Genomic DNA, 16,725 nt, shown 5'->3' on the forward strand with positions numbered 1-16,725 from the left:
TGAAGGTTTAAACGATGAGAAAACATGGGAAAATTAAGTACGATTTGACTTCCACGCGTAAGTCGTGGGCAGAGCTAGTGAACAATAATAATGTATGTTATGTAGGTACTAGGTATAGTTATAGGGAACGCATTAGGGAAAGGATTCACAGAATGTACTTTTGAAACAAGCAACAAACCGTCACAAGTTTAATAAAACCTTTTCAAAGCCATAAACTTTCTTTACTTTACTTAACCAAACACAAAAACCAAACTACCCTTTTAATTGTAACTAGCTTTCCGCCCGCGGCTTCGCCCGCGTGTAATTTTGTCTGTCACAGAAAAACTTTATCGCGCGCGTCCCTGTTTCAAAAACCGGGATAAAAACTATCCTATGTTCTTTCCCGGGACTCAAACTATCTCTATGCCAAATTTCATCAAAATCGGTTGCGAGGTTTAAGCGGGAAAGCGTAACAGACAGACAGACAGACAGACAGACAGAGTTACTTTCGCATTTATAATATTATATATAATATATATATATATATAGTTGGGAAGTTGGGATTACTTGGACAACAAAAGAAACGAAAATTATGACTTTCTTATGTTTACCATAAGTAATAATTTTGCAATAAGGAGTTTGCAAAATAATCGTATTTGTCACAATTGTTAATCGGAACGTAACTAATAACGTAATTTTGCGTTACGTTGACTGCATAGATAGATGATTATACATTGTTTTTTGATTGTATAGACAGGTACGCCAAATAGGTAGGTACGTACGAGGTATTTCTACGAAAACATACTTCAGAACAGAAGTTCAGACCCAGGGGTCCCGAGTTCGATTCCCAATAGGGGCAGATTTTTCTGTTCGGTTTAGTTGGTGGAAGGTAGAGCTTGGTTTAAGTCCGCTTGGCAAGCCACCACCACCTTACCTAAGGCTGTCGCTTTAACAATAATATTATCAGCATTGTTGTGTTCCAGCAGTAAGAGCCTGGGTAAGGTAGCCAGTTCCTCTGAGGTTGAGGATTCCGGGTGCAGCTCGCTGATCATTGCTTTCCATCAGGTGAGATGCAAGCCAAGAGTTTCGTCGTTGTAGATGAAGAGATAAAAAAACTACCTTCTAAAACCTAGGATTTAGTTATAATTCTAATATTAAATGTACCTACTTACAAGGATTTACTTAGGTATACTGGTAATATACCTACTTACACTAGATTTTGAAGTAAATTGACTAATCACCACCAAACAATGTTTTTTAAATTATTTAATTAGTATCTAGTTATCTATTGTAGTTAGTTTTGATAGATCTGCCTGTACCTAAACAAGTGTTGACTTCACATAACACTGCAAAAATTGTCCCTACCCTTAGATATATAAAGTCCCTACCATTTTCGACATTCCTATCTTCTTCATTTTCATCATTCGTTGTTATGGTAGGAAGCTGAAGGAAGTAAGGTAAGAAGGAAGTTTTTCTTAAAAACCAAACCTACTGTAGCACAGCTGATCGAATATTTACTTAGTGGGCATAGTGGGGGACTGTAGTCGATTGAAATCCTAAGTACGCTGCCGCGCTGGTTCGATTCCCGCCGAGCGCCGAGCCTGTTATGTACTTTTATTCTCAAATCTGTGGACTATTTTGGCGAACCTACTCATAACATCAACATTTGTTTAGCTTAGAAGGAGAGGTTAACGGCAATAATTAGTTCATTTGTCCAATAAAAATCAAACACTCTTTAAAACAAACCCTGTCCCTATCTTTCCAGCCGTTTCTTTTACAGAAACCAAAAGTCAAATTTTATTATTACAAATAAACACATTACCCTCCTTTCCATCGCGCGGCCGGGTAAAAAAGACTAGAAATTAATTTTAATCACATTACAAAAATCATATCTGTCGCCCTCTATTGGCCAAGTCACAAGTGAGGCTGAAAAGTTATTAACCATAGACAAAGAAATAATGTTTTTTTTTTATTTTCTCTATAGGTTGGTAGCATTGTTTTAAATGACAGATGAAAATATTCACTCACTCATTCACAGATTAGACATTTATCGTACATTCACTCAATAATCATTCATTCACTCGTTCGTTCCTATCCGTGGATGTGTGCAACGAAATGTGTGTTTTATCAAAAAGTTGATAAATTCCAATAAATTTTCTCGTTTTTTTTAATTACGCGTGTAATTGCAAACTTTATTCATCTATTGTTATAGCTTTAACCAAAATGGACTTACAAAACATGCTCTAAGAATCGTCTAAGAAAATGTTATTGTGCGCTAAGTTTCATAATGGCGGCCCGTCGCGTCCCCCGCGCCTCCATTTCGATGACAGTCAAATTATGACAATGCCGATGCGTAAAGTTTAGAAAATGTTGTGTTGTTGTAAATAATCTAGTGAAAGTTAAATAAATCAAGAAATCTGAGGACTAACAATGAATCCTGAACACCATAGTATGAATACGGGTGGTGGCCAACCTCCTGGAAGTTCGGAGGTTCGTGGAGTTTTTATAGTTTTTTTGTGCGAAATTCGGAGTAGGAGAGCAAATTTTGACTTTGGTGTTACAGTCGCAGAGCCAGAGAGTTCAATCTGCGCAGCAACAGCAGCAGGGCAATAATTTGCCCGCGACAACCTCTGCGACGGATTTGCGAGTGAATTCCGCGGCCGTGAACGTCGCTTTGTCTAGCGTCGCCAAATACTGGGTGTTTACAAATTTATTTCCCGGACCTATACCACAAGTTTCCGTGTACGGTTTGCCTACTGGCGCCAGGATTGAAAATGGGAAACCAGTCCAGGTAACTATTTCAAATCTTCACCTACTATCTAATTAATCTCTTAAAACTTCCTCATGCCAAATCTTGAAACTTCCTCATTGATCAATCAATATCATTTTCTGATATAATTTGTGAACAGTTCAAGATAACAACATTAACAACATAATTGCGTTTCAACAGTTGTTACAGGACCTAGGTCAACATGCTAGCATACTCAATGGTGATCCAAATATCATTTTGGGGCACCATGGAGGCCAACAGCAAGTTACAGTGTCAGCCGCTGGAGCACAACAAATACCTGTATCTCAAATTATTGCAACACAATCAGGACAAACACATGGTATGTAGTTTTGCTTAATCTTCAATCTTGATATGATACTGGTCAGTAAAAAAACTAAAATCTAGGTAGGTACTCGGCAAGTGTAGATGACAAGCCCTATTTTAGTAATTAACAGTTTGTTACATCATTTTCTAAATTACTACACCAACTTTCCCCTTATAATGGTAATTGCTGTGTCAATTAGTGATTGTCAAGCTTAAAATATTTGTTGTGATCATCTGTTTTACATTTGATTTGAATGTTTTGTTTTCCTTGATCTTAATTGAGCCCCCAGAATAAGTTGTGAGATTAGATTATAGAAAGTGAGCCTAAAACATTTTACAAGATAAAACAACCTACTTACCATCCAAAAATGTTAATTAATTTAGGGTTAGGTCTAGTTGTGTACTATAGTTAAATTCTTAACAGAGAAACTTTAGTTGGAACTAGGCATATCAAGCAAGGCTATCTGAAAACTACTATGTACCTAAATAAATTATTGTCTGTTTCATTTAGTACTAGTAATGTGTACAAATGCCTATGCCTAAATATCGCATCAATGAATTCCACTCCTTTCTAGTTGCTAATTTTTTTTATGTATAACAAGGCAGGTATTTGACCACAATCACACCTGGTGTTAAGTGAGATGCAGTCTAGGATAAATATAAAATATATTCTGGAATTGTGTATATTGTTGCAGAAGCATTGGTGGCTCACAACCAACAGCAGGAGCTGGCGCAGCAAGCAGCCAACGCTGCTCAGGTCACAGTTAGTGCGGGTCAACCACACCAGCAGGTACCCAATAACCGGGTCGAGTTTGTACAACACCATAACATTGATATGGTAAATCACGTGGTAACAATCCCTTTATTAGCGGGAATGCTAATTACATTTGCTGATGTGTAGATGATAGATATTGAATAGAATTTTATATTGAGCTTACGAGGTTAGTATTGGAGCATGCGTCGGATATCGTTAACAAAATATTGCATCATTTGTTAATGATAATTCTAATCAGAAATCTTTTTGTAATGAGAATGTTAGTCTTGTCTTCTTATTTTAACTTTCTTTTTTCAATTCATAAGTTTAACATTAGACATTTACATGTTTAGCAACCATTGGTGCATGTAGGTACTAAGTAAATATTCAGTAGATTGTATTTTGCATGACCAATACTACTCATAATAAAGGTTATTTGAATGTTAGCTAAATCATCTATGATTTTTTGTTACATGGTCTGTGATTGATGTTCCTTGAACTGTACAGTCCCTTTAATAAATTGGCTATAATATTCAAATAGTGAGACTATGGGGTTAAAGTAAATATTTTTGTATGTACAGGGGCATCATTCACAACAACACTTAATGCAGCAGCAACTAATGGCGGCTGCCCGTCCGGATCACTCAAATCAGCAGGTTTGTTTTGTTTTTTGTTTAAACATTTACACAAGTTTGTTCCTCATGTTTATGTACATACATTATTGTGCACTTGTAAATCAAATGTTCCTGTACACGCTGCTTACATTATCATCAGCATCAGGTCAGCGAGGTGAGATCATCTATGATTCCTAAGTAGTTGTGATTCTTTGTTTTTAAATATTGGTACAGTAGAATTTAAAATCAAAGATCATTATGTCTCTTGAAGTAATTCAGGAGACCTCATTATTATACTTTTTCATTATAAAACATATTGTAACTAACTTTTAAAAGCCCTGACTGTATAACCAATTTGGGTATGAAGTTAAAATACACATTAAAAACGTGGTCAAAAAACAAAATAGATTATGACGAAATTTGTATTAAACAAATATTAATGCCACATTAAAACAATAAAGGCATGCTTGTTTTGCATTTCTAAAGAAATAGCCTTGACTGTCTTATCGTCGTTTGATATATTTGTTCTATGTTTAAGCACTTATACTATTATTTGGTATGATTTTACGTTTATTATCGTAATTACGTGACCTGCAGTTCTATTTTCTTTTCTATTGAGAGATCAAAAAATGATAGTGACATTGTAATGTTAGATATTTTGTGCATTCTGCTTCTGCAATCGTAGATTGCTATACTATGTCTTCTACATAACACCATTCACTTTGCATTTATGATGTAAATATTGTTATTTCAGTATAAACGTAGAAGTTATACCTATTGTATTAATAACATCAATATTGTAGTTTTCCAAGACACAATGGCGTCATATTCTACGATAGTATGTTAAGAGTTTATTTTTTTTACTAAATATGTATGTACATATTTGCATGAGAAAACGTAAGTTGCATGTAATATGAATAGTCCAGTCAATGAATGCTTTAACGACGGTGTAGAGAGAAATCCCTGGAACACAATTTCTGACCTCGGGACTTTATTTAGACTAGTTAGGAGGTGAACATAGCAAAAGTCCCCGCCCTTACCCCTTGAGCCGGCGGGGAGAGGGGGGTTTAAAGGTACCACTTTTTGGTTTTTCGCTTAATCCTCGGAAACTATGCGTCCTAGTGACATGGCTACTATGAACCAAAAAAAGCTTATTCAATTTGCTACAGGTGAGATGGTCAAGCTTTTCTATATCTTGTATAGTTTTCGCGGCATCTGCTCTAGAAGATCTGTAATATTGGAAATTTTAATTTTGTCTTACATGTTCCCATCAGGAGAAAATCGACTAAATCAACATTGAGCAAACATTATAGACATGCGGGAGCATGTTAAGCCTAATTCCAGGGAGGGGACTGTATCGTGCGTATATTTAGACGAACCATTTGGGGCCACTTTTGACTCCTCATCACTCAAAAAGTACTGTGCATTAACACTTCAAATTTGGCTCATGTGTTGAGACTTGCAAGATAAATATCAGCTTCAAATTTCATAAATATACCTCAAACAGTTATTTAGGTATTGGCGTTCAAAAATCGACATTTAGGACACTAAAATCTGTCTATCACCTTTGAAATGTTAAAATTTACTGGTTTTTTATTTGTTCCTTTGTATTTACACAACTACCTATCTGGATGCCAAATTTGAACCTTCAAGGTCCTCTGGAAGTGGTTAAAATTTGGTCTTATAGGTCAGCCATGTAGATTTTTAGACGTCAAAACCTAAAGAACCGTTTGAGGTATATTTATGAAATTTGAAGCTGATGTTTATCTTGCAAGTCTCAACATATGAGCCAAATTTGAAGTGTTAATGCACAGTACTTTTTGAGTGATGAGGAGTCAAAAGTGGCTTCAAGTGGTTCGTCTAAATATACGCACGGTGCAGTCCCCTCCCTGGAACTAGGCTTAACATGCTCCCGCATGTCTAGAATATTAGCTAAATATTGATTTAGTCGATTTTCTCCTGATGGAAACATGTAAGACAAAAATAAAATTTCCAATATTACAGACCTTCTAGAGCAGATGCCGCGAAAACTATACAAGATATAGAAAAACTTGACTATCTCACCTGTAGCAAATTGAATAAGCTTTTTTTGGTTCATAGTAGTCATGTCACTAGGACGTATAGTTTTCGAGGATTAAGCGAAAAACCGAAAAGTGATACCTTTAAACTCTTCTCTCCCCGCCGGCTCAAGGGGTAAGGGCGGGGACTTTTGCTATGTTCACCTCCTAACTAGTCTAAATAAAGTCCCGTAGTCAAAAATTGTGTTCCACGGATTTCCATCTATAATGCTTTATTGACTGGACTAGAAACATTTAGCACCCTTGTCAAACCAACGTATTTTACAGGAAAAGAAATCATGAATTTTGCTACCATACAAAGACTAACTTTTTGAAGAAAACTTTTGTTTAACTCTTACAAACTTGTGGGTATTCCTTTGGTTTATTGTTCCTGAATCAACTTTGAATTTCCCCAAATCATTAATTCTTCCGTTTCCAGGCAAAGGAAAAATGTAAAAAAATAACGTTTCTGATGAAGACTCAATATAAAACTTGGTTTGACAAAAACAAATAACGCCCGGATTCACAATCATTACTATGAGGTCTCACAGTGCGTGTGAACGCACTGGGTGACATACGAACCAATCACAGAGCTCTATTCAATGCTGTGTGTTCGATTTGCTGCTTCATTTAAGCAAGCATCGTTTGTGAATACGGGCGTAAGTGAACTATGTCTAAGACAACAATTTCTTTTATAGATACAGCTGACAGTCAGCGAAGATGGAATTGTCACGGTGGTGGAGCCAGGAGGCGGCAAACTGGTTGACAAGGAGGAACTCCATGAAGCCATCAAAATGCCCACAGACCACACCCTCACTGTGCATCAGTTACAACAGATCGTTGGACAGCAGGTGACACCTATTTACTAATTACTTGTGTTAATAGGGACTAATTTACATTTACATTTGGAGAATGGGGCAAATGTTAAAAGTAAACTAAACATCCTATCTGTCCTACTAATCATGATCTCTAACTAATGATGTATCTAATGATTTCCTTCTGAAACTGCTTTTACTCAAACCTAACTAAAAAGTTTCGATCTTAAGCCAAGGCGATAAGATTCAAAATTTAAGACTGCTATACTGAAAGAAATGTTCATCTACTGTCTATTCCGCGTAGGTTAAGCACAGTTACCAATTAATTAATCAGTTTGTTCCTATTAATAGACAGCATGGTCTGTACAGAACAGTCGATCGAACTCTCGATCTTATGTCAAAGCAATAAGGTTCAAAATTTACGATTACTCTAATGGTGGTTCTTTCATAATTTACTTAGATTAATCGTTTCTTTTAACAGGTGTTAGACAGCGTAGTCCGCATAGAGCAGGCTACAGGAGAGCCAGCGAATATACTCGTGACTCACAATCCGGACGGGACAACCTCCATAGAAGCGAGCGCCGGCGAACAGCTCATAGTGAAAGACGAGAAAAGCGTCGGCAAAATCGAGACAGCGCAGTATGCTGAAATCAAGGACATTAAAGGATTAGATTTAAAGGTATGTCTATCATCGTCGTAATTTTAACCTAAGGATTACTGTTAGTTGGACGTACGCCTCCCAAGAATCGACAAAAAGCCATCTTACGGGACTATTGCCACCTCTCGTTTTCACCGCTGCAACTCCTGTGTAGCCAAGATCTACAGCTTTACCGCAAATAAAAACCCAACCAGTGAAGGTCAAGTTTGTCCCGGGGGAAAGGTAAACTGTCATTGGACCCTAAGAACCTAAAGTTCCTATCTTCTTTTCGTGTCGACAACAAACCTACACATTGTCAGCCCAAAACTCCGCCACAAGAGTGGCGTTGTCAGTAGCACTCATCAAATCCTCCTGAGTGCAGTTGTTTGGTCACTCATGATGAAAGTTCCTCTAAGACATGTGTATTTAGTGTAAAGTATATCTTATTTAGCTTCAATAAAGTCCACTTTTATACACAGAGTGTCAACGCAATGGGGATGGAGGGTGCGGTGGTGAAGATATCTGGAGCCAACGAGCATGACCTTCACGCCATGTACAAGGTCAATGTGGAGGACCTCTCACAACTGCTAGCCTATCACGAGGTGTTCGGGAAACTGAACGCGGACGGGCAGCCTCAGGCTAAGGTTTGTATAAGTTTTATTGAAGTCCTAAATCAGGTAAGGCTTTTTGAGTCTGTAGGTTTACTCTAGAAGACGACGTAAGCCAAGTTGAGATATTATTCATAGGATAAGACGCACGAGTGAAGTTGGTTACTACACTTTAATTAAAATGTGTAAAATATGTAAAATGATTCAAAAGCGAACCTCAGAGGCGAGAGAATCATTTTTACAACTGGACCTCTTAAAATACCGTACTTGAGACGACCTAAATCGATTCTTTATATCTCGGGAGCTCTTTTATGATAACATTATGACAGATCGCTAGAATAGCATAACATTAACGGCCGGTATTGTTGATACTTTACAATCCTTTCTTTTCCATCAGGTGATAAGCGAAGTTGAAGTAGAGGCCGGAACAAGCGCTGGAATGTCAGAAGCGGAGTCCTCGCCAGGCCATCACGCTTGCGATATCTGTGGCAAGATATTCCAGTTCCGATATCAGCTGATCGTCCATAGGTAAGCATGCTGTTTCGGCGCGGTGCACACATTCATGTTCTATGTGTGAGTTACGCCGTATAGCTAATTTACACGTATGAGTAGATAACTAAATAGCAATGCCAGATTTTGTATGGAAGGTGGCGTCTTTTTTTTTCGCGCGGCCATCGACCAAACTTTGTTTTTTGATTACAAAATATTGTAATAAACCAAACTTACTATGACATGTATACCTCTAAACTGAGTCTCAACTGAGTTACGAGCGTTAGAAGTTTGATAATTTACATACTAGATTTGCTTTTTGCGTGCAAGTTTTGAAAGAAATTGCAACAAAATATTCCGCTATTTTTTTATTGCGCTGATTCTACTTCACACTGATGTCTGGAGCCTTTAATGGATGGTATTGTTTGTTTACACACACAATGTCACTATTTTGTTGCAATTTCATACAAAACTTGTGTGCAAAATGCGAATCTAGTATGCAAAATCATCAAACTTCTAATGCTCGTAACTCAGTTCAGACTGAGTTTAGAGGTATACATGTCATAGTAAGTTTGGTTTATTACACTATTTTGTAATCAAAAAACAAGGTTTGGTCAATGGGCCGCGCGAAAAAAAAAAGACGCCAATTTCCGGCAGTCTTTTAACTTAATTTACTATTTCCAAACGTTATGCTCTTGTTTACTATGAAACTGCTTGTCAAAACGTGTCAAGTGATAAGCCCCGCCCACCAACTTACCCGAAAAAATAAGTTAGTTTAGTTACCTACTTATCTACTTAACACGTGTAAATCAGTCTTTAGAGCTGGTCCAGATTACGCGTTTTTCATTCTGTCCACATGCAGTCGCGTTCTCATAGGCAAGGTATTTCTACTACACTATCGCGCGAGTAAAAACGCGTCATCCGGACCAGCTATTAAAGTGTATTTACATGACTTGACGTGTCACATCCAAACACTGCTGCTGCAACTAGCAGTATGAGATCATTAGCCTAACAAAGTACAAACCAAATACGTCACACGTCTCGTCGTTAGGTGTAAATATACCTTTTTTAAACCTCGTCTGTACTTGTCTGTAGTTGCAACACGATTTTTAAGATTGAATGTGAATACTTTATTCAGTAAACTTGATACTTTAGTACACATGGGGTTTAACATTAATTAAATTATGTCTCAAGTATTTGTTTCCTCTTTATTTTCTTAATATCATAATTACACAAAGCATAAACAGCTCAATCTTAGATTTTATTCAATTGACACAATGCTGCATCATTATTAATTTAATACTTACAATATATTATGTGGATAGTCATTGAGCAAATTGATTACTGTTTAAAACAACATTTTGAATCCCTGATTCTTCACTATTTAAGTCTTGGCTCTTGATAGTTAAAAGATCTAGTGTTCAAGTTATTATTTGCTTATGTAGACGATATCACGGGGAGAGTAAACCATTTACATGTCAAGTTTGTGGTTCCGCCTTTGCCAATCCGGTCGAATTATCAAGACATGGGAAGTGTCATCTTGGTAAGTGTTTTGTATTATCTTTTACTAAATTATTCAAAAATAAAAAGTTTATTTGACACCAGGTCTGCCTGAGGCATGGGAGTGGCACGGAAGAGAGTTTTTGTGACGGTCGAACGTTTGCGAGACTTCTGATCTCCTCCAGTGGGTCTAGACAAAGTGCAAATTATAATCGCAAACCAGTCGAAAAGTGGTCGAAAAGCCTCTTTTTTGTATGGAGTTTTGACGGATTCGATTTTCGATTCGATCAAAAAGTGCGTTTTGTCTAGGGGGGCAGATTTGTATAGATGACCCACGCTGAACTGTCCCACCAAACTCAATGACAGGGGGGCGCTACCATCGTTCAACTATATGGTTTCCAACATGGCAAAAATCTGAACTAGCGATCCGGTATTGACGGTGGCGCCCCACTGTCAATGTCATCGACAGGACAGTCCAGTATTTTGGAACTATATGCTCTATCACGTCATAATATGTCAATGTCACCCCTCCCGTGCCGCTCTCGTACCTGAAGCACTGACTCAGTTAAGCGCTGTCTTTAGTAGAATTTACAGTAAATTAGTTTCAATGTCAGAAATACGATTGCAAATAAAGTCTAGTTTACCCGTTCAAATTCTAAGTGCTTTTGTCACATTACTATAGATCGTTTCATCCACGAAGACCCGCCCCACCAATTTTTTGTCGAGGGTAGTACGGGGAGTTTGATCCGAGCAATCCGAGCGTCATTATTGTAATGTGCGTGTGCACTCATAGATATTTAGCGTGTACCGATAACACTCAAACTTAGCAGAACAATTAATTTATTAAATGGAGGGGCGCGTCTTCGTGGATGATACGATCTACACATCTATTTCAAGTTACGAATTTGCAAACTTCAAAATTACAAAACAAGTACAGCTTTTTAGTGTTGCTAACACAGATACTATAGAACATGAAACTTTCCCAGCCGGGGATCCCACTGAGCGACACACGAAGAGGTTGACGCAGGACAAACCGTACGCCTGCACCACTTGCCACAAGACTTTCTCGCGCAAGGAGCATCTGGATAACCACGTGCGCAGCCACACCGGAGAAACGCCATACAGGTAATGTATTAAACCTTGCTTACTCTACTTTAGGTATGCAATATCGACGGCACATTATAATGTGGGTCAGATTGAATAATGTTCACCCGTTTTCCGAGTCTTACCAAGCGTGGATCCAGCCATATAGACCATAAAAAGGTTGTGGGGCTAACTTACCTAAATTATTTTTTTTGTATCTATCTCAATAGACTGTGGAAGTATGACGTCACAATATGTGTAGTAAGGTTGTGGGCATGCCTATCATGCCCACCATAGTTGATTGCGCCTGGTCTGCTGCTTAAACGCTAAAATAATTGATCTAATTAGTGCTAAATAAATATTTTCGTCAGCCACATTGCATTTTTAAAACACAAACTCCTAGGATTATAATTATGAGAATACCTACTAAAGAATCCTTAGGCCCAGAACAGACGGTGAAACGCAACTGCAACGAAACTGCAACTGTTTGAAAGTTTCAAACTGGTCGCATCCTGCGTGGTCTGTCAACGGACGCTATGGCAGAAACTTAAATGCAACTCAAAAGTAACTAGCAGTTGCAGTTGCGTTTCACCGTCTGTTCTGGGCCTTAGACTTTTAGTGCAGTATTCACTTAACCATCGGTCGTTTATTTTATGCAGATGCGAATTCTGCGCCAAGACATTCACCCGCAAGGAGCATATGGTGAACCACGTCCGGAAACACACGGGCGAGACGCCGCACCGCTGCGAGATTTGCAAGAAAAGCTTCACCAGAAAAGAACACTTTATGAACCACGTCATGTGGCACACAGGTACGTTTAGTTGAAAATACAGCACATTTTTTATTTGATAACTTTTCGCCACATTCCGAATCTTGAGCTTTATTCTTTATTCCATTTTACTGGTACTGGTATTAGAAACACTACTGTTTTGATTACTACAGATCTTATAATAATAGATTTGTTTTTCAGTGACATAGCTTTCAATAATTACTCACTACATCATATCAGTTGGCCATTGATTCAAATCAGTATATAGTTTTGACACTCAAATTCAAAAGTATCAATGCGAGGTCAGAAGAATCAATAGTCAGAAAACAAACGAAAATATTCGTAGGAAAGCTTCAGGATAGGTCTACCTAGTTTTTATTATCATAAATAATATTTGTACTGAGTTTTATGCAGAATCACAACACAGTCATGACTACACAATCTTTGATAGTTTATTACTTTATTATTATAGTCAACATAATAGTATAGTAACCGGACTATCATTATTTATTTACTAACACAAATAGGTGACCCTTATTTAAATCATTCACTTATTATTTTACATCATGCTTTTTCTTTTTATGGAATACCCAAGCCTGCACCTATACAAAGGTTGGTTCCAGTGGTGCAGAAAGTAGAAGTATTATTGAATGATTCAACTATTCATCGAAGAAATCTTAAATAACAGTGCAATTTTAAACTAATTATAAGCTTCCCAATGTATAAAAATTGCTACAATACTAACATACCTTGCCGTAATAACGGTAAATGACCATAGTAAATGTACTATAAAATGTCGAGAGATATAGTTGCATCATTGAATGCTAACATTTTATTTTCTGCCCCACTTCAATAGGTGCAACTCCACACCATTGTACATTATGCGGTAAGAAGTATACTAGGAAGGAGCATTTAGTGAACCATATGAGATCGCACACAAACGATACGGCGTTTCGATGCGACCTGTGCGGCAAGTCGTTCACAAGAAAGGAACATTACACCAATCACATAATGTGGCATACCGGTTAGTATGTTTTCATTAAACCAGTGATGTTGCTAATATGATTGCCGCGTCAATCTTACCATTAGGAAGCACCCTTTGATCTTTCCTTGGTGTCAGGCTTGGAATCTCCTTTCGTGTTACCTTTTGTAAAAAAAACGCATGAGCTATGTACTATCGGCAACAGTGTTAACTGCCCATTGCCAGTCATGTCATCTCGTTCTATTGCAAAGAATCACCATTTGATTAGAGCGAGAGCAAAAACGGAAATGGATAGTTAACAGTGTGGCCGTGTGTACTTACGATGGCCTAACAAACCCCGGTTTTATATGTCCTAGCTCAGAAATCAGAATCTTATGTGTGTGTTAACCTACCTTTCGTACCTGTGCAACTAACATTATTTCTAATCTTGTGCTAACTGCAAAAAAATATCACAAAATACCTGCTAGATTGATTGACTAAACATACATATTTTAGGAATAGTAGAAGTATGTTTTTGATCAGTATAATCATCAGTCACATTCTACAACACTGTTTTATGATAGCACTATATTTAAAAAAATACTGTTTTATTTTTACATATATTGTTTACTTCAAACAAAAGATTTAATTGATTTAAGTCGCCCCCTCCGGCTGAGCTAAATATGCTATGAGTGTGTCAGTTCAGCCGCAATCAGTCCGATGTTATTTTGTCTCTAAATCTCCCATTCGTCATTTGTTTCCCAGGCGAGACCCCACACCGTTGCGACTTCTGCTCGAAGACATTCACCCGCAAGGAACACTTATTGAACCACGTCCGTCAACATACTGGCGAATCTCCTCATCGCTGCAATTTTTGTTCTAAATCGTTCACGCGGCGCGAGCACCTCGTGAACCACGTGCGACAACACACCGGCGAGACGCCCTTCCAGTGCGGATACTGTCCCAAAGCGTTCACAAGGAAGGACCACCTCGGTAAGGCGCCACTCTGGCTCCCAAACTAACTAGGCGAGTCTCATCACTGCTCCAACTTGTCCCAAGTCGTTCACGCGGCGCGAGCACCTCGTCAACCACGTGCGACAACACACCGGCGAGACGCCCTTCCAGTGCGGATACTGTCCCAAGGCGTTCACCAGGAAGGACCACCTCGGTAATAAACACTCTGGCTCCTAAACTAACTAGGCGAGGAGCTAAGCCGTTGCTACTTCTGCTCCAAGTCTTTTATACGGCGCGAGCACCTCGTCAACCACGTGCGACAACACACCGGCGAGACGCCCTTCCAGTGCGGATACTGTCCCAAGGCGTTCACCAGGAAGGACCACCTCGGTAATAAACACTCTGGCTCCTAAACTAACTAGGCGAGGAGCTAAGCCGTTGCTACTTCTGCTCCAAGTCTTTTATACGGCGCGAGCACCTCGTCAACCACGTGCGACAACACACCGGCGAGACGCCCTTCCAGTGCGGATACTGTCCCAAGGCGTTCACAAGGAAGGACCACCTCGGTAATAAACAACTCTGGCTCCCAAACTAACTAGGCCAGGAGCTAAGCCGTTGCAACTTCTGCTCCAAGTCGTTCACGCGGCGCGAACACCTCGTCAACCACGTGCGACAACACACCGGCGAGACGCCCTTCCAGTGCGGATACTGTCCCAAGGCGTTCACAAGGAAGGACCACCTCGGTAATAAACAACTCTGGCTCCTAAACTAACTAGGCGAGGCGCCGAAACGCTGCTATTTCTGCTCCAAATCGTTAACGCGGCAGGAACATCTCGTCAACTATATGCAGTGCAGATACTGTCCCAAAGCGATCACCAGGAAGGACAACCTCGGTAAGGCGCCACTCTGGCTCCTAAACTAACTAGGCGAGGAGCTGAGCCGTTGCGTCTTCTGCTCCAAGTCGTTAACGCGGCAGGAAAATCTCGTCAACTATATGCAGTGCAGATACTGTCCCAAAGCGTTCACCAGGAAGGACAACCTCGGTAAGGCGCCACTCTGGCTCCTAAACTAACTAGGCGAGGAGCTGAGCCGTTGCGTCTTCTGCTCCAAGTCGTTAACGCGGCAGGAAAATCTCGTCAACTATATGCAGTGCAGATACTGTCCCAAAGCGTTCACCAGGAAGGACCACCTCGGTAAGGTGCCACTCTGGCTCCCAAACTAACTAGGCCAGGAGCTAAGCCGTTGCAACTTCTGCTCCAAGTCGTTCACGCGGCGCGTGCACTACGTCAACCACGTGCGACAACACACCGGCGAGACGCCCTTCCAGTGCGGATACTGTCCCAAGGCGTTCACAAGGAAGGACCACCTCGGTAATAAACAACTCTGGCTCCCAAACTAACTAGGCCAGGAGCTAAGCCGTTGCAACTTCTGCTCCAAGTCGTTCACGCGGCGCGAACACCTCGTCAACCACGTGCGACAACACACCGGCGAGACGCCCTTCCAGTGCGGATACTGTCCCAAGGCGTTCACCAGGAAGGACCACCTCGGTAACAAACAACTCTGGCTCCTAGACTAACTAGGCGAGGAGCTAAGCCGTTGCAACTTCTGCTCCAAGTCGGTAACGCGGCAGGAACATCTCGTTAACTATGTGCACTGCAGATACTGTCCCAAGACGTTCACAAGGAAGGACCACCTCGGTAATAAACAACTCTGGCTCCTAAACTAACTAGGCGAGGCGTCGAAACGCTGCTATTTCTGCTCCAAGTCGTTAACGCGGCAGGAACATCTCGTCAACTATATGCAGTGCAGATACTGTCCCAAAGCGTTCACCAGGTAGGACCACCTCGGTAATAAACAACTCTGGCTCCCAAACTAACTAGGCGAGGAGCTGACCCGTTACTATTTCTGCTCCAAGTCGTAAACGCGGCAGAAACAACTCGTCAACTATGTGCAGTGCGGATACTGTCCCAAGGCGTTCACCAGGAAGGACCACCTCGGTAATAAACAACTCTGGCTCCCAAACTAACTATGCGAGTCTCATTACTTCTGCAACTTGTCCCAAGTCGTTCACGCGGCGCGAGCACCTCGTGAACCAGGTGCGACAACACACCGGCGAGACGCCCTTCCAGTGCGGATACTGTCCCAAGGCGTTCACCAGGAAGGACCACCTCGGTAAGGTGCCACTCTGGCTCCCAAACTAAGTAGGCCAGGAGCTAAGCCGTTGCAACTTCTGCTCCAAGTCGTTCACGCGGCGCGTGCACTACGTCAACCACGTGCGACAACACACCGGCGAGACGCCCTTCCAGTGCGGATACTGTCCCAAAGCGTTCACCAGGAAGGACCACCTCGGTAATAAACAACTCTGGCTCCTAAACTAACTAGGCGAGGAGCTGAACCGTTGTAATTTCTGC

The 16,725-nt window shown here is 40.2% G+C and overlaps 2 protein-coding genes across 3 annotated transcripts; both read left to right on the forward strand.

The window, feature by feature from the left end:
- The first annotated feature begins 2,058 nt into the window (after positions 1 to 2,058).
- On the forward strand, positions 2,059 to 14,397 carry LOC135074645 (zinc finger protein 286A-like). Of its 2 annotated transcripts, XM_063969008.1 has the most exons (14): positions 2,059 to 2,469; positions 2,543 to 2,770; positions 2,930 to 3,089; positions 3,769 to 3,911; positions 4,409 to 4,483; positions 7,197 to 7,349; positions 7,795 to 7,992; positions 8,430 to 8,594; positions 8,956 to 9,086; positions 10,493 to 10,590; positions 11,534 to 11,672; positions 12,290 to 12,441; positions 13,256 to 13,423; positions 14,126 to 14,397. In XM_063969008.1, exons 1-14 carry the CDS (start codon positions 2,410 to 2,412, stop codon positions 14,380 to 14,382), a joined length of 2,127 nt encoding a protein of 708 aa, XP_063825078.1. In that variant the 5' UTR covers positions 2,059 to 2,409; the 3' UTR covers positions 14,383 to 14,397. The 2 variants fall into 2 exon arrangements, with proteins under 2 accessions (XP_063825078.1, XP_063825079.1); XM_063969009.1 differs by lacking the exon at positions 13,256 to 13,423.
- A 761-nt stretch (positions 14,398 to 15,158) lies between these two features.
- Positions 15,159 to 16,692, forward strand: LOC135074841 (zinc finger protein 883-like). Its single transcript, XM_063969223.1, has 5 exons — positions 15,159 to 15,207; positions 15,541 to 15,684; positions 15,718 to 15,861; positions 16,298 to 16,491; positions 16,555 to 16,692. Exons 1-5 carry the CDS (start codon positions 15,159 to 15,161, stop codon positions 16,690 to 16,692), a joined length of 669 nt encoding a protein of 222 aa, XP_063825293.1.
- Positions 16,693 to 16,725: the final 33 nt, after the last annotated feature.

Source organism: Ostrinia nubilalis, chromosome 9 (assembly GCF_963855985.1).
Source record: "Ostrinia nubilalis chromosome 9, ilOstNubi1.1, whole genome shotgun sequence".
NCBI classification, from domain to species: Eukaryota; Metazoa; Arthropoda; class Insecta; order Lepidoptera; family Crambidae; genus Ostrinia; species Ostrinia nubilalis.

Excerpts from the sequence above, each read along its gene's own strand:
- LOC135074645 (XM_063969008.1), top strand. The coding sequence starts at position 2,410 with ATGAATCCTGAACACCATAGTATGAATACGGGTGGTGGCCAACCTCCT. Across the intron at positions 11,673-12,289 it reads ACCGGAGAAACGCCATACAG|ATGCGAATTCTGCGCCAAGA; the intron begins GTAATGTATTAA and ends TATTTTATGCAG. Across the intron at positions 12,442-13,255 it reads CCACGTCATGTGGCACACAG|GTGCAACTCCACACCATTGT; the intron begins GTACGTTTAGTT and ends CCACTTCAATAG.
- LOC135074841 (XM_063969223.1), top strand. The coding sequence starts at position 15,159 with ATGCAGTGCAGATACTGTCCCAAAGCGATCACCAGGAAGGACAACCTC. Across the intron at positions 15,685-15,717 it reads CACAAGGAAGGACCACCTCG|GCCAGGAGCTAAGCCGTTGC; the intron begins GTAATAAACAAC and ends CAAACTAACTAG. Across the intron at positions 16,492-16,554 it reads GGAAGGACCACCTCGGTAAG|TCGTTCACGCGGCGCGTGCA; the intron begins GTGCCACTCTGG and ends TTCTGCTCCAAG.